This window comes from Pavona decussata, unplaced genomic scaffold (assembly GCF_977016875.1).
Source record: "Pavona decussata unplaced genomic scaffold, jaPavDecu1.1 SCAFFOLD_48, whole genome shotgun sequence".
NCBI lineage: Eukaryota > Metazoa > Cnidaria > Anthozoa > Scleractinia > Agariciidae > Pavona > Pavona decussata.
Genome location: NW_028145470.1, coordinates 6,775,093 through 6,798,024, shown reverse-complemented (window position 1 = coordinate 6,798,024; position 22,932 = coordinate 6,775,093). Strand labels below are relative to the sequence as shown.

The window sequence follows — 22,932 nt, the reverse complement described above, 5'->3', positions numbered from 1 at the left end:
TCTTCAAGTGTGCCCGTTCACGCGATTTCCTACGGTCATTACTATGAATCGCCAGTAAAGCCAACCTATCAGGTTGGGCGATTTTATCACATGAATTTTTAAAACTGCCACATGACCGCGATCGGCGAAAAAAGTGCCAGGTGTGTCCACATTGGTAGGTGGCGTAAATCGCTTGCGATTTTCGCTGGCTTTCAAATTCGCCGCGATCGGCGTTTAAAATCGCCGGCTTTAAGTAGAATATTCGTGCAAGTTGTACAATTGAGTATACCTTATATTGAAAATCTCGCGGATACTTTCCATACAGACATTAATTGGCAGAAGATAAATCTCAGATAAGTCCTCTCGAGTGAAGGTTAATTTACCTTGTAACCTCTTTGCACCATTTGGTAAGGCAGTTTTTAATTTAATTCACATGCCACTTGACATGTGCTAATAATGACATTATTTGGGAAAAGTAAGGGCTATAATTAATGAAAGAAATTGTTTATTTTTTGTATCTAGCTTTCCACAAGTTCTGATAATGATTCTTTACTTTTGGGAAAGAAGTTGAAAAAATAGCTGTGTGGTTCTCCAGAACTATTTATTTTAACCACCTTCCTTTTTCCCCCTCACTGAAAATCATTGGAAATTCTAAGAAATGGGGGAGGGGTGAAAGGGGTGGAGGGGGACCATCCACACAGAACCTCGATCACTTGATATTTGCTGCCTTTCGATTAAAAAAAAATGGCTTGTGGTCCACAGCCTACCATCTTTGAAACTGGCAACACTCTTGTAATAATCGGACTGCAGCAGCTGTCTTCTTTACAATTCTTCATGCACAAGTCTTATTGGAAACCCAGTTTCATGTAACTTTCTCAAGACAGAGTATTATTATTTTATCCTCAAACATCCTTTTCGTTTCTTGTTTCCTTATCAGGACCGGAATATATTGGTGTAGTTATAACTTGATAGATTCTTTCATTGATTCACGTCTTTACACCAACAGTTGCAAGCCGTTTCATAGCTTGTACAAGTGAATCGACTTTCCCGGTTAAAATTTCGTTGGTAGCTAGAGCTAAACAATGTATCATTTCAAAGACTTCTTAAAACGTCTAAGCTTACCACGTGCATTATTACGAATCAAAGTTCGAGAATACCTTTTTGTCACATGTCCTGTGAGGAAAAGCTATTTATGAGCTCATCTAAAACACAAAAACATGACTACAAATTGAAACCGATTGTAATTTTACTCTCTCCTGTCCTTGCTCTTTGGAAATCAATAATAATCGTTTGGTTTTAAAACTAATTTAGATAATCTCGCATTGCCCTACCCTCTGCCGCATCTTTGCTCACGCTACCCTAGTTGGAAGCAACTAGTTCCCAGTCCATCCGGGATCCTGAGGTTCCAAGATGGCGTCGTTCTGTTTATTTTCTCGCTTCAGCACCCGTTTCATCATTTTGTGTTAGTTCCATGTCCACCCAAGGTTATTTGCAAGTTAGAGGGACTTTATTCCATTTGTCTAGTAAATACTACTGAGGAATAGCGCTGGGAGAGCTTCAACAGTGGTGTACACATTGAATGAAGTGGTTGGTGTTGAGGAGTGAAAATCGAATATCTTCATGAAGTGTAAGTCCAATAGAAGCTTGCCGTTTCAATAACCCAAAATGATTATTGTTAATTTCGAAAGAGGAAAGATAAGAATGTAACATTACAGTCAGTTTGTTTTTGTTGTCATGTTTGTGCGTTCTAGATGAGCTCAAAAATGGCCTATTCCTTACAGTTTCACACAACCTGTGGTTGTTTCACCCATTTGAAGAGTTATACAAGTACTTCTCTGTTAGTTTATACCACAAAATAAAACGCGGACTTTTATTGTGGTATTTCAAGGTTTTAGCAATTAAGCGTGTAAAATTTGGCCAAATTCATCAAAATTTGGATTAGGTTACGTGATAATGATCCGTAATCAACTACAATAATCGTTTATTTCGAAAATCACCCGAAAAGTGTGATCATTCCATTGAACGCTACCGACCTAGACAATAATTAGTTATCGGCTTTGAAGAGCAGACGGAAAACGCCACGTTAATATTCACTAAGAAAGTAATTCGATCTACTGTGTTTCGGCTTTAAAGAAAATATCGACTTATACGCAGCCATTGCATGCGGGATGGTCTTTAAAATAGTCATATGAAGGCCTTGGTGGTACTTATCCGGGGAGCAATAAACGCATTACTAATTACTGTCTTTTAGCTCTGAAATAGCTTGGAACATTAATCAATATGAGACTTAAAAGCTTAGTTGACGTCTCTACTGTTTTTGAGCCTGTTAGTGTATCAGGTTAACACTAGTTAATTGTATGCACATTACTTCATGGTATAGAAAATTAATGTGGGCACACACGGTATTTTTGCACAGGTTAACGGTATGTCCACAGACAGCACAAAAAATGTCTTATAGATAACATTGGTAGACGCAAAACGGTAAAGTAACTGTATGCAAAAAAAACTTACAAATTTTTTAGTTTTTTTCAATCATTTTTAAATATAGCTTAATTTAGTGTTCGCAGTCTGCGCTATTATATTCCCACACGAAGTATAGTTTGCGGGAACACACGCTATTATTAAAAAAAGGGCCTTTCACAGAAATTAAGTACAGTACACAAAGTTCTTTACTTTTATATTACAAGTTTACCTACGTCACATAATAATGTTTTGGATCATTTTTTGTTTCAATGTTTTACAGCAAATCTAAACTACAGTGATCACCTACGTACATCGTGATCAATCACAACACAGTTGAATCTATAACACGTGTTCAACATGTTCAAGGACGTGATGCCGTCAATGGTCTATACTGTTAATACAGCCATTTCAAGCCAGAATTATACGATAGAGGCATTAACTATAAGAGTACCTCTGCATGATGATAGTATGTATTGTCTTTATTACAGAATTTGTTCAATTTTGCCCTTCTTGTTGATGCTGCGTCCTAGCTATATTTTTTGCTATTCACTTTCAAAAGATTCAATTTCAGCAAGTATTCTACAGGTTAATTCCCCTTAAACCCATTTTTATGTAACGGAGTGGTCCGAAAGATTATTAACCAATGTGAAATATCAACAATGCACGAGATAATTACTTAAAAATGGCTTGTTTGGCAATTAGCCACGTGGAATCCCCTAAAAAAATTGCTTCACCAAAGAATATAACATATTCTGAGATGCCATGAACTAACGTAAAGGAATCAGTGCAAATAGACTAGCTGAGTTCTTGAAAAGCCTTTAATTATTATCAGTCCATTTCTACCGTTAACCCTGACCAGCGCCCTTATCATAACTTCACAAGTATAAAAGTTATGACATTGACACTTGGAGAATATATGGTATCTCCAAAAAACGTTTCCTTTGAGGTTTGCAACAAGAAATGAGCTGTCATCTGACGCAGGAACTATAAGTCGTCTTCAAAATTAATGCCTTTCTTGGATACCTTGATTTTCAGCAACCCCTAAGATTTCCGCCTAAATTGACCCAAAAGTTATCAAAATGGAAAACAGCTACAAGTATATAAAAACAAAAACTTTACTGTAGGAAGAAAAAAAAAACAAAAGAATCTGATTTTTGAAAATTCTGCCGGTCAAACATTGATTGCTTGACCTTACCTCATGTAACATTCGAAATCATTTAAAGAAAATTTTCACAAAAAAGCAAAACGTTTCGTCTTGTTTGCTCATTAATATGAAAAATAAAAAAAACTTATAAAAGTCGGTGTAAAAAGAAGCACCCCTCTCAACTATGTTTACCTTAGATAGGGTTACAGTACTCTCAGTGTTCGTTACAATTGTGATAGCATGGTGAATTCCAAGAGTCAATTTTGCTGGGCTTGTTGCATTTTAGTCTACTTTTACCAGTTTGTACAGAGCACTGTTGATGTTGTAGCGGAATCCTCCATCCCGAAAATTTGCAATTGCCAGGTAAGTGTGACCTTCGTGTTCAAATGCCTTGAGGGAAGCTGTGCGTTGAGTTGAAAGCACTTGGTATTTGAGAAACTGTGATCCGGACAAACGATACATGCTCACTGACTTCCCTTGGAAGTTGGCAACAGCCAGGATCGTTTTATCGCAAATCGAAAATGGTTCCCAGGCGCGGGTTCCGTGAGTGGGAATGGACTGGAACAGAACAAACCTGCTGCCATTCCACTTGTAAATGAACGAGTCGATGTTGTGAGAATTTCCATTCCACCAATTAGCAAAAGCGAGGAATGTCTCACCATTGTCACTGAAGGACTTCACATCAAAGGCACCATATGTCTGAAGAGACTGTAGTTTGACAAAGCTTTCACCTGACCACTTGTACACAGAGGACTGGACAGAATAGCTCTGCTGGTCGCTTCTGCGGTTTGCAAAAACAAGAAAAGTTTCGTTTTTTATTTCAAACGTAGTACTTGCTGTAGCTTCCTCGGTTCTTATACCCTGAAACCTGTTAAAGTGGTTTTCGCCCCACTTGTAGATGACTGAGTCTACACTTTGCGTAGTGTCGCCATTATTATTCGTGACGACAAGAAACAGGTCCGACAATATTTTAAAGAAATTAAAACTACTTGCTCCTAGTGTCGGAATGTTTTGCACGACGAAAAACTGGGATCCATTCCACTGATAGATGGCAGAGTTCAACCGAGATTTTAAAGTTTCCTGATCCCTTTGATTAGCGACAGCAAGGTAATGTTTGTCAGCGATTGTAAAATATTCCATGTTGCGTCCTCCTTTGGTGTCTATAGTCTGATAGAGGACAAACCTTCCAGTTGAATCGTCCAGTTTGTAGATGAAAGAGTCTGTGTTGTACCCGTTGATATCATCATAATAGTTAGCGAAGCCGAGAAACAGACTCCTATCAATACTAAACTGTTCAACGCCGTGAGCACCTTTGGTTGGCAGGTCTTGATATTTTTGGAAGTGAGGCAAACTACGTCCGGAACAATCTTGATAGAAAAAAAAAAATGTCATTTAACATTAAAAGGGAACTTTTATATAACATCGATATAAACAGCGTATCATAAACTTAAAATGACAAACTTAAGAATGCAATCATCAGCGACCGACAATATGATATTTGAGCAACAGCGCTGGCGCTAAGTTCCATATTCGTTGCATTTCCTTGTAATAGCCTGGTATAGTTAATGGTATTAAGGGCCGGGCGTGGATAGTGGGTAGGTGACATGTATCGTGGGTGTCGTTAACAATTATCGGTCGTGGGCCGCAATTAACTCGTGAATGCGCGCATGCGCAATGAACGAGTTATAGCGATGGTGGACTTTTTCACTTGGTTGGTTGGTTGGTTCTGTCGTTAACTTTCGGGCATGCGCGGTGAATGAGTTTTAAATTCAATTAGTAGTAAAAAATACGCGAAAATTTTCTGTTCACGGCGCATCAGGATATTCTTATTTAATCTGTACAGAATAATTTGACAATCATTTTAGTGTAAGGATGGAGATTTTTCGTTGAATCTGAGCAAAGTAATGGGTTTTTCGTTTTTTTCCACAAAGTGCGGTGTCTTTTAAGATTTTAACAATAGTTGAATTTAAAAATAATTTAATTTTAAAATTCAATTAGTGAAGTGTCGGCAAGATCTTTGAATAAATGTAGAGCATTTACGTGGCATGCGTTGATATATGTTTAGCGCTAGTGGCCTCATTTATTGCAGGCCTCGTCAATTTTAAACCTATCCTCCCTTCGCGATTGAACGAACTGAATAGTTTTAATCAGAAATATTGCGTGATATTGCGTTGCGCTACTTGAAAGTTTGCCGCCAAAAAAAATTACCACCAGAAAATGTCTTTAGCTGAAAGAAGCACTCTTAAATGAAAAGTTCACTGCTAATCATAACTTTTTGCATACATGAAAACTCGACATCTTTCATCATATTTTTGCTTCTCATACAAAATTATTACATCAAGTAGATTAGTTTTCTAAAAAACATCAGTTTGGCTGTCAGTTTTCACGCGAAAGCGGAAAGTGCCATGTCAAATATCAGTGACGTCGTAAACAAAGTTATGTAAACTTATGGTGAAATGAACAATTTTATATCTCTTCAGCTTTCATAGAGGTTTCAAAGGGAACAATGTTTCATTTTCGCAATTTACATCTGGTAATTTATGGGAAAGCAAAATGACGCGGTCGATGAATTTTCATCAACTGTTTAATACATACCGTGTAGAATTTATTGAAATGCATGTGTACACAGTACAGGATCAAAACCTTTTTGGTACGTTCATTGAATAATGAAGCAAATTACAGACAACTAGCTTTTATTGAAATAATTCTTATTTAGAAAGAGTTGGTCATATTTCAAATTATTTTTACTTGAAGATTGCGTGGACTGAACTGCAAAGTAAAAATTTCACGCATTTATGCCGGGCATGACATGTAATGCGACACTTTGTTCAACAGATTTCCCTTTGTGAGATCAGCTCGAGCAAAGTTATGTTTTTTTCGTTTTTCCACAAATCAATTGGTGAGTGTCAGCATGAACTTCGAATTTAAAAAAAAAAAAGGGGAAATTTTTTGTTATCGGCGCATCAGAATACCCTTATTCAATGAGTAGGAAATAAGTTTACAATCATTTTTATAGTACAAGAATGGTAATTTCTCGTGACATAATCGGGCAAAGATAAAATTTCTTTTAGCTTTCAAGGAAGTGTCCGTAGCCGTCTTAATTTCAATTACTGATGTGTGATCTGCATTCACGAGTTGGCTCACAGGAGCCTTTGATTTTATAAGAACGTTGAGGCTAGAATGTTGTTTATGTTTCTACCGCGTTTTAAAGAAATTTGTGGAGGTTGCGAGAAGATTGTGCCAGTTTTAGGGTCATTTTGGGGCAATTTGAAGTTGAAGTCTTTTTTCCTCTGCTGTGATCCGCGAAGCGCTTTCTGCATGCCTCCAAACCATTTCCTCGCCCCATAACTTTAAAAATATGAAAACTATGAAATAAAACTTTAAGGTTAGTAAGTTCGTTTAAAGATATTTCCTTTGACGTTCAAGTTATGAGTTTATTCATTTCGGAATAAGTAATGATGGCCTAACGACGGCCATCCTGGACTTCCTAAAACTTCAGAAAACCACCAGGTTTGACCTAAAAGTAATCAAATGGAACCGAACAACACTAACATGACTAAAGAGAGAGAATTTTTCTCACTAAAAACAGGAATCAGTTCCATTTTCAACAAAACCTGCCTGACAATAATTGGTTGCTATGGTAACGTCACGCGCAGTAAACTCTAACCTGCCAAACTACCCTACTGTTAGACAAATTCCCTCAAAACAACACAAAGTTTGCCGGGCAGTTGCCTAAATATTGAAAAGGTTGTAACCGTTCAAAGTCGGCGTTTGCAGAATCCACCCCTTCCCCCTTAGGTGCCACTGTATATTTTTGGTTAACTACAACCCAACAGATAAGTTTTTGGAGACGTGGTAGCGGTGTTACGCACCGGAAGTAAATGGAACGTCTTGTCCAGATACCGATGGGTAAGTCAGTTGCTTTATTCTGGGTAACCTGTTATGGACTAGCATCTAATCCAGGGGGGAGTAGTAATACCCCTAGTTGCTTCTAGTTCCTAGATGCTACAGAAACTGGTTTACGCTCCTGTTGGGTGGAACTTTTCTTATCATCTTTTTGTTTCCTTTTGACATTGCCTTGTTCTGGAAGGCAGTGTAACTATCACTGTCTTATATGGGGTCCGGAGGGGAGGGAGGGTAGTAGCCTTGACGATTGATGGAGAAATAATGATAATGCTAATGATAATGATAGCAATAGTGTTGCCTAAGGTTTGACGTTCCGAATGCAACTACAAAATCGGGACGCAAAAAAGAGGCAAACTGTCATCGACGACTATTTTCAATCGAAAACTTAATTAGATCGGCAACTATTAAAGTTCGGAAATACGTTTTCCACACAAGAAAGTTGTTGATGACCTGTACATTTTGAAGTAGCCCAGAAACTTGCTTCTAACGCGCATGTGTACATCGTGCAGAAAATGGCATCCGTAAGTGACACTGAACGAAAATAGACCTTTGTAATCGATGACTTACCGACAGACGGGAGACAATGAGTTGTCAATACCAAAACTACCGTGTTCGTTATCGACAACTAAAATAATTTCCCTTTTGAAAAGGAAAACTACTTTTTCGTCGACGACTTTATTGATCACCCGTTTGTAGTCGATAACTTTATTCACACACTACATGTTTTGTCATCGATAAATTTTTGTTATCAGCAACTAAAAAGTTATGCGACGGGTATCCAGTCATCATTGGATGTGTAACTCCCAATTAACTATAGAAGACAGTTTTCTCTTGCTTCTGACTCTTCGTTTACTTCTGAGCTGCTGACACTCGATTCAGAGCTACTTCTGTCCTTGCAAATGGATACACTGCCTATGGCTGCTGACAACTGAATGTAAGCTGACGCCAACTTAACTTTTTTTCGTTATTTTCTTTTCGTTTCTCGGACTTTGACAGTCGATATACAGATTGGTTCAGAAACTCTTTGCTTTATCCGCAAATCCTCACAGAGGAGTTTCTCCTACTCCACATCTTCATAGGAAAAGTTACTCTCCCTTTCTGCTTTCTTCCTTCTTTCTCTTTCTCTCTTTTGTTTCATTATATTAAGTTAGGCAAGGTGATGCAGGTATTTCACTTCCTGGTCTGCAGATAAATGTGCGCTTATTCCTGTAATAAAATAGGGTGACTTGCCCCCCCCCCCCCCCCCCACCCCCTCCCCCATGATTAGCTGAAAATTGAGCGACCAACCGCTTACTTAAAAAGTGATAACCCTCCCCCTCTCTGCTCCGGCTCACCCCACCCTATAACGTTTGACCAGCTTCTGCAAGTATTGACTTTAAACTATGGAAACACAACATTCATGATCCAACTGATTCTGTCTGTATAATGTAAAATAATTTTTACCTACCTTCAAAGAAACTTGTGCGTTCAATCTCTGCCGCTATTCTATCGACTAGGTTCTTAACCTTTTCTTGCTGTTTCTTAACCTCGTCGTTTTGTTTCCTAATCGAATCAATTACTTCCTTTTCCGCGGCCCAAACTGCAAGGAATTTTTTTGGCAACAGTCTTAATACATTATGTAATACCACGAGAAAAATATTATTTTAGTCACCAGAACTCTGCAGAAGAATTTTCGATAATTATAATTATCACACTGCTGTAATAATTTTGGTTTATCAGAAGTAATAGACTAAACAACACATTTTATGTTTGTTTGTTTGTTTGTTTAATCCCTTTCTTCATATTCAATAGACTGTTGCTCAACAACAATTCACTTGCCACTCCTTGGATACTCCTAATCCCCTCCCTGTCTTGACTTTTTTTCTCCATGATCCTGGTTAAAAAGCTTCACAATCAACCAAGTGTGAGTTTTCTTGAGCTAATGCAAATAACAAAGCTTTCAAAGGAAACGAGCTTGAGGAGGCTCGCAGCTGCAGTTTTTCTGCACAATAGGTGGAAGTTTTGAAATTACAATCTCGCATAGAAGATAAACTTCGATCTCCTTCATACTACATCATCATTTGAACATATGATTAAAGTTAATTTTTGCATCGGTTTCCAAGCAACAGCTATTACCATAGCAACGGTAGCACATAGCCTCTCATTTTAAGCATTGTCGATTATCTCGAAATATAGTCAGACACTTTATGACGAAACTTAAGGGATTTAAGCTACTCAATCTAGACAACTTGCAGGAGAAATTAGAAAAAATCTTTAAGAGCGTTTTCAAGTCACTTGTGAATCAATTTTTACTCATTGATTTTGTTTATTCCCGCATTTTCACCAATATCTCTGGCAAAATAAAACTTGATACCTTCTCTTTTCTGGTAAAAGGTCTTTCGTCTTTCCTCGTAGCAAAACACTCTAAATGTATTTTGACCTTCATGGGTGGCTCTGTTAAGATGCTTCTGTTTGAAAACAGTTAAAATAAAGCGCAGATCAGTGAAAAAGCTTTACGTTCTGCACCCACTCTTGGTAGAACTCTGATAACTAGCTTAGATTATGAAAGTAAACATGGTAAACCATGAAAATATCTTCAAGAAAAATATTCGAGTGTCTGGATAAATATGTGCAAATTATTTATTTTTGTAAGTAAAAGAAAATCCATTTTCTTTTGGCTTTCTCGGTTATTGATAGTTGGGCATCAACACGTTTCGCCCCTTCCTTCGGTGTTTCGCCTGTAACTACTTCGCGCGAAAGACGATTTTAAGATATTTGGTAAATATGTGCAAAAAAATCCGAAATCGATTCTCGCAAGCTATATGTATTTTCATTTTTCGATTTTTGCTTATACTTTTTAATCATTTATGGAAACGGTTTGCGCCTTCTCAAGGTACCGGCTTTAATCTAACATTTTCTTTATATGTAATAAACCGTTTTTAATCTAAGAACACATTTCAACTTGAAAATGTTCTTTCAAAGGATCGTCTCTGGCCATCATATAAAAGTTTATTGACGGGTAATCGGTTTTCTTGTCTACTTGTTGATTATTATGAATATTTAAAATTTACCTCCTGACTTCATGGACTGTTGAGCCATCACCGCCACATGGAACACTGTGATGACGAAGACAAGGAACATTGTTTCTCCAAAAGCCATCTTGATTCTAAGGAATAAAAGAGAAACCAAAGAGATCAGATTGTTTGTGCACATAGATTACTTCATGGAAAGTGCGCGCGTACAGTGTTTACGCACCAGTTGTTGACGTATCGGAAATCGAACGAGTGAGATTTCTGATACAGAACAACGAGTGCGTAACCGGCATCGTACAAAGCACTTTCCATACTGTAATTTGTTTATTTTATACATACTGAGATTTTTCTGCCCTGAACGGTTTTGGTAACTGCATGCACACATAACTGTCAAGTGTTATATTATTAAAAGTACACAAAATGGAAGTACACGAAAAGATCGCGTTATTTCAAAATGAAAACAACAACAGCAAATGGGTTGGGAAAAGACAATTCGGTTTTGAAATCGAATATCAAGAATTTTCACACAGCAAGTACAAAAATAAAGTATACGAATAAGAACTGATTAAATATGTAACCACGCTAAAAACGTCTATTGCAAGGGAGGGCTATTTTCATCCGAAGAATCTAAAATACGTTTAACACGCTTGAAGGTGTGCTTTCTTGTTGCTGAGTTTGCATTAGGTGACTAATTCACTGTGTTTATGGAAATGTTAAATTGTCCTCCATAAATTTTTGCTCCGCTAAATATACTTTCTCCATGCATTGTAGGACTGCTTGATGACTGAAAACTACAAGACGGAGTTTCATCTTCACTCTCTGTAGCCAATGCTCGATGAAGTTTTTTTGTAGCACGTTCAGTCGCGGTCGCACTCAGTATTCTTGACATGTTTTTTTTGCTGTTGCTGAGATACGTGGTTATAACTGTTAATGCTTTGGACATTTCTGTGGCCTGAGAGCTGCATTATGCGACTAGGAGGCATTTCGCTGTCGTTTAGGTTTTGTATCATGCGTTTTCGAGCGCTGTAATTTGTCAGTCGTTTACTTGAAAGGCCTCTTTTTTCCGCCATGGTTTTCATCAAACTGTTCAATATGTTCTGACCGATTGCACTTGCTTGATTTAATCCACAGTTTATTTGACGAATAATTTTTTGTGTAATTTATTCCGAGATAGTATAGCGCATCAGGTTTATTCATCACGTCAAGTCGCTTTTCGGAATACATCTTGTAAACGGCAACTGGATCTCTTTCAATTGGACCGTTTTTGTGCTGCGAAAGCCTTCGGTTTAACAGCTCTGACATTACGAGGTTCAGCTCCCGTTCTAGTTTTCGTTTGCCTTTCACAATACTCTAAGTATTGAGGTCGGTCAGCTTCCATGTGAAGTTGCACGTCGCCCCAAGTCCATTGCCGATGTTCCTCACAGCCTCTCAAGCCAAAATGCACTGAATTGAAAAGCCACACCGTGTTTTCCTCCACATCAGTCAAAGCTTCAGATGCGTTGGATTTTTTTTTTCCAGTTGTTTGCTGCGAGCTTACATGCATTTTCTTGCTTGATCAAACACAATGTCTCCTATAATACTTGCTGAGTACTTGCGTCATTCTTTAAAATACCGATTGAAACTTGAAAACAACCCTCGAAGGCTTGATGGTTCATAGTCTTGGCCATCTTTTCTTTTCACACTAACAATGAATTCACTCACTTAGCGCTTGAGCTCTTCTGATTGAATTTCTTCAACTTTTACTTTGTGTTCGTTTTTCTCCAGCAGAAATGCTGTAAGTAGCTTTACATCCCGCTGCGTTTTTGCTCGAGTGTTTTTGATTACTTGGTTGGTAATATAATCTTTGACTGGTTTATCCAAAGGTTTGAACCTACTGCCAGAACATTCAGCCATCAGTAGTTGTTTATCAGAATGTTTTAAACCCTTCTAGAAATGTCCTCCGAAAAAGCCCGAAATCCCGAGCGAGTGAGAAATTTAGAGCCGTAAAAAGCTAGCGCCATCGACAAAGCTACCACTTTCATTGAAAATGTTGGTGCGTTTTGACAGCTGCTTTCTGATTGGACGAAACGGGTTTCCCACGTGTGAGAAAGTCGTTTTCGCTGTTATCATTGATTGCGAGAATTTCCGAACCGGTTTTTCAACAGATCAATTCTATCTGTAAATCTCAGTATGTATGAAATAAATTTAATTCCTTTCTGTTCTCACACTATCTTTCTTTGCATTTTTTTTTTTTGGTTAAGCTATCAACATTATTTTCTTACATTGATACGTGCAATGAAAACGACTTGTATTTCTAGCAAAAGAGGATAAAATGGTTCACATTGAAGTCTTTAACTTCCGTTAACCACTAGTAATTTACTCGATACCAATCAGCTACGAATCAGGAAACTAGAACTACGAGCAGTTTCTCCTTTATCTTGGGGAAAGTAAAGCAGGTGAACCTCGCGAGCAAAGGAAACATGATTTTCGCGCTCACTCGTGAGGTTCGATAGCTTTACTGTAAAAAAAAAAAAAAAAAATTAAAATGAAGAACTACCTCATAGTCTAGTGACTAATTCACGTTGAGTAAATTACCAGTGGTGAATGAATATAAACGGCTCCAATGTAAACTGTTTTCTCATTTTTTATCAGAAGTTCAAGTCGCTTTTATTGCACGTATCGATGCGTTATCTTAGTGCGAAGATAATGTTGACAGGCTACCGAAAAAGAAGAGAAAGGGAAAGAAAGAAGAAGGAAACAACACGCAAACAAGACAAAAATCAATTTCCACTCTGTAACACACACCTCAAATTTGTAAACGTCGTATTCTGATCATAGGTCCTTGTTTTACCTGGATATGTGTAGCGCACTATCGGAAAGATAACATGTTCTTGAAGGTTTGAAATTATTAACTCACACTCTTTATATTAATTATTGTCGGAAAATGATCGGCACATTTGATGTCACGCATGTGATAATTTTGAATAACTGCTCAGCAAGAACCCACCTTCTTTTACTTGTAGATTTTATTTCTCCACTGGGGCGTTTGTGCTTTACAGAGAACTATCGGTGGCACCTGTCCACCAATGCAAACTAGAATCATAAAGCCAGCGACACACCTGGCGATTTTATTCGCCGATCGCGACGAATTTGATCGCTAGCGAAAATCCGATTGATGGGGACACACTTGGCGATTTTTTTCGCCGATCGCGGCGATGTGGCAGTTTCGAAAAGTCATGTGATAAAATTGCCCAACCAGATGGGTTGGCTTTACTGGAGATTCGCAGCAATGACCGTAGAGAATCGTGGGAACGGGCACACTTGGAGAGTGCCGGTGAATTTAATCGCAGATATCTCACCCGCCAAATATCGGCGATTTTATACCTTAAGTCGATCAGATTTTTCATGGTTGGAATGAAAACTTCAAAAGAAGGGATTTGAACTTCGATGTTTATTTACTGGGATATGGAAAAAATAAAAACAAAGCCTTGTAGATTAATTTTTGGCATAAACAGTGATTAGCACAAACCTAATTGGGACGGGCAAATTAAAATTGGCCGCGATGCGTGGTAGCCTTTTATTAAAGCTTTTATTTCACTCTTAGCTCTCTGATTCCGAATGTATTTATGAATAGTTTAAGCCACTTGAAACAAAATATGCTATACATTTTCTACCGCCATTGATAAAAATACCTGCCATTTTGTTTTTCTTTTGGGTTAAAGATTTATTTTTTGTGTTATCAGAGAAGGGATTTCAAGCAACCTAAAGAGCTAGAAAAGAATGATGGATAAAAAGAGCGATATTTTATCCGAACTTTCATGACAGTATAATGACAGCATTGCCAAGAAATGACTCTTTTTACGACAGCTAATGATTTAATTCGAATGTGGGGTATTTTAGCAAGAATGGAGCCAGACTGTCTGGTTTTAGGTTTAAGTTTGAGTAAATCAATAGCCTACTGCCAGATGTGACTTACAAAAATTGCTTTCTTCCTGAGTTGACAAAAGGGTATGGAAGGAAATTGGAAACATCGCCCATAGGCTTTAAAGATTATCAAATCGACGCCTTTAAGAGAGTTTCAACCTACGTTTCGACAATGCTGCCTTCTTCAGGGTACAAAATTACACCTTATCTACGGTATAGTTTCTTACCCTGAAGAAGGTAGCATTGCCGAAACGTAGGTTGAAACTCTCTTGACAGCGTCGTTTTATAATCTTTAAATTCTCGTTAATTAACTACGCTGCGCAGTATTTCAATGTTTATTACAAAGTCAAGAGCTTCTCATTTTGAGATAACGATGTGATCACGATAAGCTAAACAGGCTGTTTCAAGCAAATATGAGAAGTATAATAAGATATAAAAAATAAACAGTATTTTGCTTCCATGTAAAATATATAGTATATTTTATCACAAAAAAGATGTGTTTGTGAATAGTATCACTGAATTTTTCTACGAGTTGTGTTGCATTTTGGATCGAGTCAATACAAACAGTAAGTGAAGCCTAAGGCAAACGTTGAATCTAAGTCGCGTCGAATTTATTAAAAATAGGTTCGACAAAGAGTCGACTTAATTTCAGCGTGGTAGCAAACGTCGAACCTACGTAGACCCTAATTCACAAGTTGCACTTCATGAAACACGGGAGTAGGCACGTGTCCCCGTGCTATTCACTCGATGCGCAGCTAGTTATTGCTAGGACTTGCTAGGGAAATACCGAAATACAGTGCTCGTCGGGCCTTTCTTTGGCAATTAATTGCGAAAAATAGAAAGAGAAGACTCAAACACTGAGCATTTATTGCAAATAGGCAATTCGCATTTCAATCAGTTATATTTAGTGTTCATGAAACACGAAAAACACATTTCTATCACGCTGTGCGATGTCAGTAATGACTTTCAATAGCTCGCCATTTCTGGGCCCGATTATTCGAAAGCCGATTAACGCTAATTCACGATTAAACGTTAACCGAGGAGGTTTCCAGCTCGCTTGTTAAAAAATGTTTTTAAAATCTAATTTTAAGCTAACGGTAAAGGAAATTCAACCTCTGAGAGACAAAAATCTTTTTGAAAAATATTTATTGTTCAGCCTATAAACTCGAATCAAAGTTCTCGTTAATCTAGAATTAGTTTAATCGGGCTTTGAACAACTGGGCCCTGCTTGCGAAATTGTCTTTGTACAGCGCATGCTCGTCAGGAGGGGAAATAGTGTTTGGAAGATGGGGGAGTCAGTTTTTTGTGACGTTTGCGCAGTCCATCACATTTGAATCAATTATTTTGTAATTTGCATGATTTATGAATTGAGTTCAGCGCGTGTTTAGAACGGCGTTTACTGTAACGCCGAACCACAGTCGCATTATCCGACTTGGTAAGTCGAACTTATGCTGGAGTCGAACCAATTAATTTGAGTCGAACTTAATTGCGGCATACGTCGCACCATTCATGCGCCTATTTCAAAATTAATAAGTTCGACGAATTAAGTTCGACTAAGATTCGACGTTTGCTCCAGGCCTAACAATATACAGTGATAATGCACACCAAAACATCTAATAAGAGATTTATTATCCAAGTTATGCTTTTCTGATGAGTAGCAAAAGGAAACTATGAGGAAAAAATAAACGAGACGAGCGAACGCTTTGTTTACATCCCCGATGTCGCGTCCAGATTTCGAATTGACTATTGCGCGGACTTTTTTTTTTTAGAACGAAGTGACTTTGACTTTGAGCAAAACGACCGTAGTTCGAATCCCCGCGCCCCACATCTCGCGTCCCCAAGTCCCACTTCTCCGAATTCGCGTCCTCATGTCCACATCCCGGAGTCCCCGTCCCACTTTTTGACACAGCCCAACAAGATGTCGCTTGAGGGGCGGGTAATACTCCTTCGCCCTCCGTTTTCTCAGTCGCGGAAATGGGATCTCTGCTTCAGGTGTATGAAAATAGAGGTCTTAATCTTCTATAAGAAAATTTATGAACACTAAGGGATGTCGTATTTCTTTCCATAGCGGCAGCGAATCACAGCGGTAATGGCTCCAGCGATCGATAACGGAAAACGTTGCAAACCTGAAAGTTAATGTTTCCGTTTACACTAGCATATCATTAAATATAAAAAGAGAATAACGACGAGAAGACATAAAAGGAAGAAAAAAAGAGAAAAAAACAAAATTCGAACTTGACTCGTGCTATGAGTAAACTCGCTCAAAAATGGCCTATTCCTCGCTTTTTCGGAGAAACAAAATTTAGGGATCTAAAAATCGACAATTTGTGGTTGTTTCACGTATTTGGGAACTTAGAAAAGACTAATTAGTGCTCCTATGTAGGTTGATACTACACAGAATTGTTGAATTTCAAGGTTTTAGCAGGCTTTTGAAATTGGCCAAATTCATTAATTAGAATTAGGTTAGGCGATAATCATCTAAACAATTACAAAATCGTTCATTTCGAAAGTCACCAGTGAAGCGTGATCATTCCATTGAACGCTACAAACCTAGACAATAACTAATCAATGACCGGCTTCGAAGAGCAGACGGAAAACGCAACGTCAATATTCGCTGAAAGTAATTTGATTTACTGCTTTTCGGCTTTGAAAACTATCGACTTATATACAGCCTTTTTCCATGTGAGCATGGTCTTAATAGTCATATGAAGGCCTTGGTGGTACTTATGCGGGAAGCAATAATTCATTGCTAATTGTTGTCTTTTAGCTTTGAAATAGCTTGAATATGAGACTGAAAATGCTCGTGGAGGTCTCTACTGTTTTTGAGCCCTTTAGGGTGTGGTTAGCACTAGTTAAGTGTATGAACATTACTTCATGGTATAGAAATGTTGGCACAAGTTGGGAGTGTGTCTACAGACAGCCCAAAAACCGTCTTACGGATAACAGCCATTGAAAGGCGCAGAACGGTAAAATAACCGTATGCAACAAAACGTACACAAGAATTGTTTAATTCTTTTAAATTATTTTTTTATTGCATGAATTTCAGAAATTTAGCTGTAGCGTTCACAGACTGCGGTATAATATTCCCACACAAAGTATAGTTTATGGAATAGACGCTGTTACTAACAAGAGACTTTTCTTTTCACCACAGGGATTAAGTACATTACTTAAATTATTTTGCTTTTATATTACAAGTTTACTTGCGTCAAATAATAATGTTTTACAGCAATTCTAAACTACAGTGATCACCTACGTACATCGTGATCAATCACACTACAGTTTACTCGAAAGCAAGTGTTCAACATGCTCAAGGAAGTAATGCTATCAATGGTCTATAATGTTAATTCAGCCATTTCAAGCCAGAATTATACGATAGAGGCATTAACAATAAGAGTAACCTCTGCATGATGATAATATGTATTTTCTTTATTACAGATTTTGTCCAATTTGGCTTAACTTGTTTATGCAGCTTCCTAACTGTATTTTTACATATTTACTTTTCCAAGATTCAATTTCAGCAGGTACTAGTAATAAGTATTTTACAGATTAATTCTCCTTGAAGCCATTTTTATGTAACACGGTGTTCTAAAAGATTATTAACGAATGTGAGAATTCAACCATGCACGAGATCATTATTTTAAAATGGCTTGTTTGGTAAGTAGTTACGTTGAATCCCTTAAAAGTGGCTTCACCAAAAGAAGATAACATATCCTGAGTTTCCGAGATCTAACATCACAGAATCAGTGCAAATAGACTAATTGAGTTTATGAAAAGCCTTTAATTATTATCACTCCATTACTACTGTTAACCAGCGCCCTTATCATAACTTCACAAGTATAAAAGCTATGACAATGGCACTTGGAGAATAGATCCAAAAACGTTTTCTCTGAGGTCCGCAACGGAAAATGAGCTGTCATATGACGCAGGAATTAAGTCACGACTTCAAAAATTAAAATGCTTTTCTCGGATTTCTTGATTTCCCGCAAACCTAAGATTTCCAAAAAAAAAAAAAAAACAACAAATTTTCCAAGAATATTACCAAAAGTGCCGTAATGATTCGATTTAGCGCGCGGGCCGCTTATTTACTTACTAGGCTGATTTGGCAACAAAAGGGGAACGTCATTTGAGGACGCGAGAGCGCGCGGAATAGTTTGGACGCGAGTCTATTTCGACTATATATGGGCATTCTTGATACGCGCGCCGTTGTCAACTGACGTTCCCGTTCTGTTGCTAAATCAGCCTATTGTACCTCAAGGGAGGGCGCTTACTCGAAACAGGGCGCCTATTTCTTTTTTGAGAAACAGCCAAATGTGCTTAAAAAATAAAATATAAAAATAATTCACTTCATTTAAGTGTCAATGTCTTTAGCGCAGAGCACTAATTGGGGACACTTTCGAAATCGAATTGGAATTTAAAACTCTTGGTTTTTGAGGAGAGGGAAAAAACCGGAGTACCCGGAGAAAAACCTCTCGGAGCAAGGACGAGAACCAATAACAAACTTAACCCACATTTGACGCGGAGTCCGGGAATCGAACCCGGGACACATTGGTGGAAGGCGAGTGCTCTCACTACTGCGCCATCCCTGCTCCCCATAAGCTTTGATATTTATTAGCAAAGGAACAATAACAGAAAATGTAAAAAGTAACCAATACGGTGAATATTCACCTTTTTTAAAGCCCGGCCAAGACAACAAAGTCCAAGTCATGGTCACAGGATCAAGAATACTGGAAAACAGACTTGTTGTCTCTGGATCTTTCCTGGCTAGAACGAACAGCCGAGCAATCGCCGCAAAATGTGAAGAAGAGGTAATTTATTTGCAGGAACAGTGTGCACTCGCATGGAAATAATATAATAGTTGAGAGACTGAGACGAAGACCACTGTAATGAGGCTTTAAGTGAGCAATTAAAGGAAGATGAACCACGGTTGATCACAATGTACATGTACTCTAACAGTGCTATCACTGAAACAGAATATGGGCGCTTATTGGAATGAGGGTGCTTACGTAATAGGGGCGCTTGTTAACAAAAACACATTCGAGCGGGGGCGCTTCAGTAAGAGACGGGGCGCATATTGGAACGAGGGCGCTAAATCGAATCATTACGGTAATCAAAATTTAAATACAGCTTAAATTATAGAAACACAAAAATTTACCGTAGAGAAAAAATATTTTTTTCTTAAAGGAAGAATCTCCTGAGTTTTGCAAACTCTGTCAGTCAAACATTGATTGTCATGGTAACATCAAACTCATTGAAACCTGACCTGCACCTGACCTCATGTAACATACGAAATTATTCCCAGGTAAATTTCACATAAAAGAACAAGTTTATTTCGTCTTGTTTGCTCTAATATGAAAACAAAAAAAACAAAAACAAACAAACAAAAAAAGAATTATAAATGTCGGCGACGAAAGAAGCACTCTTCTCAACCTTGTTTACCTTAGATAGGAGTTGCAGTACTCTCAGTGTTCGTTACAATTGTGGAAGTCAGTATGATCAATTCCAAGAGTCAATTTATGGGACTTTATTTAATTGTCTATTTGTATACCAGTTTGTACAGAGCACTGTTGGTATTGCGGCGCCATCCTCCATCGGTGTGCTTTGCAATTGCCAAGTAAGTGTGACCTTTGTATTCAAATGCCTTGAGGTCAGCTGTATGCTGAGTTGAAAGCTCCTGGTATTTGATAAACTGTGGTCCGGACAAACGATACACACTCACTGATTTCCCTTTCAAGTTGGCAACAGCCAGGAACGTTTCCCCACAAATCGAAAACGGTTCCCAGGCGCGGGCTGAGTGAGTGGTAATGGACTGGAACAGAACAAACCTGCTGCCATTCCACTTGTAAATGAACGAGTCGGTGTTGTAAGAATTTGGCCAATTAGCAAAAGCGAGGAATGTCTCACTATTGTCGCTGAAGGACTTGACGTCAAAGGGACCATACGTCTGAAGAGACTGTAGTTTGACAAAGCTGTCACCTGACCACTTGTACACAGAGGACTGGACGGAATAGCTCTGCAAGTCGCTTTTGCGGTTGGCAAAAACAAGAAAAGTTTCAGTTTTTATGGTAAACGTAGTACTTGCTGTGGCATCCTCGGTTCTTATCTCCTGGAACCTGTTAAACTGGTTTTCGCCCCACTTGTAGATGACTGAGTCTACGCTTTGCGTAGTGTCATCATGGCCATTCGTGACGACGAGAAACAGGTCCGACAATATTTTAAAGAAGTTAAAACCAGTTGCTCCGAGTGTTGGAATATTTTGCACGACGACGAAGTGGGTTCCACTCCACTGATAGATGGCAGAGTTCAACCGATATGTAGTTTCATCCCTGCGATTAGCAACAGCAAGGTAATGTTTGTCAGCGATTTTGAAATATTCCATGTAGCGTGCTCCTTTGTTGTCTATGGTCTGATAGAGGTAAAACTTTCCAGTCGAATCGTCCAGTTTGTAGATGTAAGATTCTGTGTTGTATCCGTTGTTATCATCCTTATAGTTAGCGAAGCCGAGAAACAGACTCCCATCGATACTGAACGGTTCAACGCGGTGAGCACCTTTGGTTGGCAGGTCTTGATGTTTTTCGAAGTGGGGCGTTCTACCGGAACAATCTTGATAGAAAAACAAACAAGCCATTCAAAATTAAAAATGAACTTTAATATAACATCAATATAAACAGCGTATCATTAAGTTAAAATGACAAACGTAAGAATGCAATCGTTACGATCTCATTCTGCCATATTGTTAGTGGCCAGGGGGCATTTGACGGGGAGCAAAAGTTTGGAATTACTTCACCAAAGGTTTTAAGAAAAAACTGTGTGAACTGCTTTTAAACCGACGGGGAACTTAAATTTTAGATATACCGCTATAGATATTCTTTTATATTATTTTTTTTACTTTTATTTACATTTTTAAATTTCCCTATTTCTTTACTATTTTTCATATGTTGCTTTGACCAGAGAGTGCAATAAACATTTTTTTTACGCTTTTATTTATTCATTTTATTTTTTACGACCGACAATATGATGTTTGAGCAACAGCCCTGGTGCTTTCCATATTCGTTACATTTCCTTTTTATGTATTGGTTAATGGTAAAGGGCCAGACGTAGATAGTGGGTAGGTGACGTGAATCGTGGGTGTGGGCAGTAGGTGTCGGCAAAATAATGGGTCGTGGGTCGCTATAACGGTCTGCGGTTATGCTTGAAGAGGACTCGAAAAGTACTAAAATATTCCGGGCTATCTAGACGGGAACGAAGGGGGGTAAGTTTCTAAAGAAACTCTGGTGCTGCGTGGGTGGGAAGTGGAAACGATTATGTTTGGTTTATCTACAGAGTTCAGGGCCGTACCTCAGTAGCATTTTTTTTGTGGGGAGGGGGGGGGGGGGGGGTGGGGAAGAGGTCTCCCGTATACAGACAGGGTTTCTAGTTTTCTAGTTGTACGTTTTGTTTTCACCCCTCCACAGAAAGTTGCCTCTAAGACCTTTAAAGAAAACAAAACACAGTGATGCTCTTTGTCTTAAAATTGTCATGACTTATTATGGCATAAACACCTTGTTTAGCTTGAAGCAAACATTTCCTCTCATTTACTGATAAATTTAACACACAGTTGATGCACTGCTGTACTTGCGAAGGGGAAGAGACCCAGAAGACAAAACAAAACACCATTCTAGATTGCGTTAACAGTTAACACAAGAAAATGCACCATAGCTACGAATTTGGTCCAAAACTTAGATAGAATCCAGTAAAGTATTCCTGTTAAAGACAGTGGATTTCCATCCGAGTTCAAAGAGAAATAGGTAGTGGGTGCTGAAAAATATTTTTGTAAAAAAAAACAAAAAAAAAACATTCATGCAGTCCAAATCTTGTATCCTGACGGTGGGTCTGCCTCCTTTCTTATTGCCTGTTTCGATTCTAGTTGAGCTAATATTATTAGGTTTTTACAGATGGATTAGATTGACCTAGGCTGTAACATAGTGGTTTCCTAAGCATTGAATGGTAAAAATTGAGTTTGGAAGGTTGTGTTGATGCCTAACCCGGAACTCTGAACCAAAAACGAGTCATTCCACGTAAGGATTCAGTTTTATTTTCTTTGCTGCCGGCTTTCAAAGTATTAACCTTAAACTATGGTAACACAACATTCATGATATTCTGTCTGTATTAATGTGAAGTCATTTTACCTACCTTCAAAGCAACTGGTACGTTCAATCTCTGCGGCTATTCTGTCGACTAGGTTCTTAACCTTTACTTGCTGTTTCTTTACCTCATCGTTTTGCTTGCAAATCGTATCAATGACTTCCTTTTCAGCGGTGGTAGCTGTAACTTGGTTTTGATAACACTCTGAAAACATTATGTAATAACACGAGAAAAATGTTATTTTAGTCATTGACAACTCTGGAGGAAAACTTTCGATAATTATAATTATCACGCTGTTGTAATAATCTTGGTTTATCAGAAGTAATAAAAAAATGACTAAACAACACATTTTATGTTTGTTTCTTTAATCCCTTTCTTCATATTCAACAGTCAATAAACTGTCGG

At 38.2% G+C, this 22,932-nt stretch overlaps 3 protein-coding genes and 1 pseudogene across 3 annotated transcripts in view; all 4 read right to left on the bottom strand.

Annotated features, from left to right (window-relative positions):
* The window catches only part of LOC146482070 (uncharacterized), a 44,363-nt gene that overhangs the window by 9,689 nt on the left and 11,742 nt on the right, over positions 1-22,932 (bottom strand). The window contains exons 2-3 of the mRNA XM_085107631.1: positions 10,543-10,637; positions 8,940-9,071 (exon numbers count right to left, since the gene is read on the bottom strand). Coding sequence (XP_084963757.1) covers positions 8,940-9,071; positions 10,543-10,630 — 220 coding nt within the window. The 5' untranslated portion in view covers positions 10,631-10,637. The remainder of the gene's footprint in view (positions 1-8,939; positions 9,072-10,542; positions 10,638-22,932) is intronic.
* On the bottom strand, positions 3,786-22,683 carry LOC146482071 (thrombospondin-type laminin G domain and EAR repeat-containing protein-like). The gene is made up of 2 exons (XM_085108182.1): positions 22,576-22,683; positions 3,786-4,953 (listed from the first exon to the last, which is right to left on the bottom strand). The coding sequence occupies exon 2, from the start codon at positions 4,724-4,726 to the stop codon at positions 3,869-3,871; it is 858 nt and encodes a 285-aa protein (XP_084964308.1). The 5' UTR covers positions 4,727-4,953; positions 22,576-22,683; the 3' UTR covers positions 3,786-3,868.
* On the bottom strand, positions 11,192-12,396 carry LOC146482073 (uncharacterized; annotated as a pseudogene).
* Positions 19,940-21,031, bottom strand: LOC146482072 (uncharacterized). The gene has a single exon (XM_085107577.1). It carries the CDS (start codon positions 21,029-21,031, stop codon positions 19,940-19,942), a length of 1,092 nt encoding a protein of 363 aa, XP_084963703.1.

Bases quoted from the DNA above. Each gene is read 5' to 3' on its own strand.
- LOC146482072 (XM_085107577.1), bottom strand. From the start codon at position 21,031: ATGGCTTGTTTGTTTTTCTATCAAGATTGTTCCGGTAGAACGCCCCAC.
- LOC146482071 (XM_085108182.1), bottom strand. From the start codon at position 4,726: ATGGAATATTTTACAATCGCTGACAAACATTACCTTGCTGTCGCTAAT.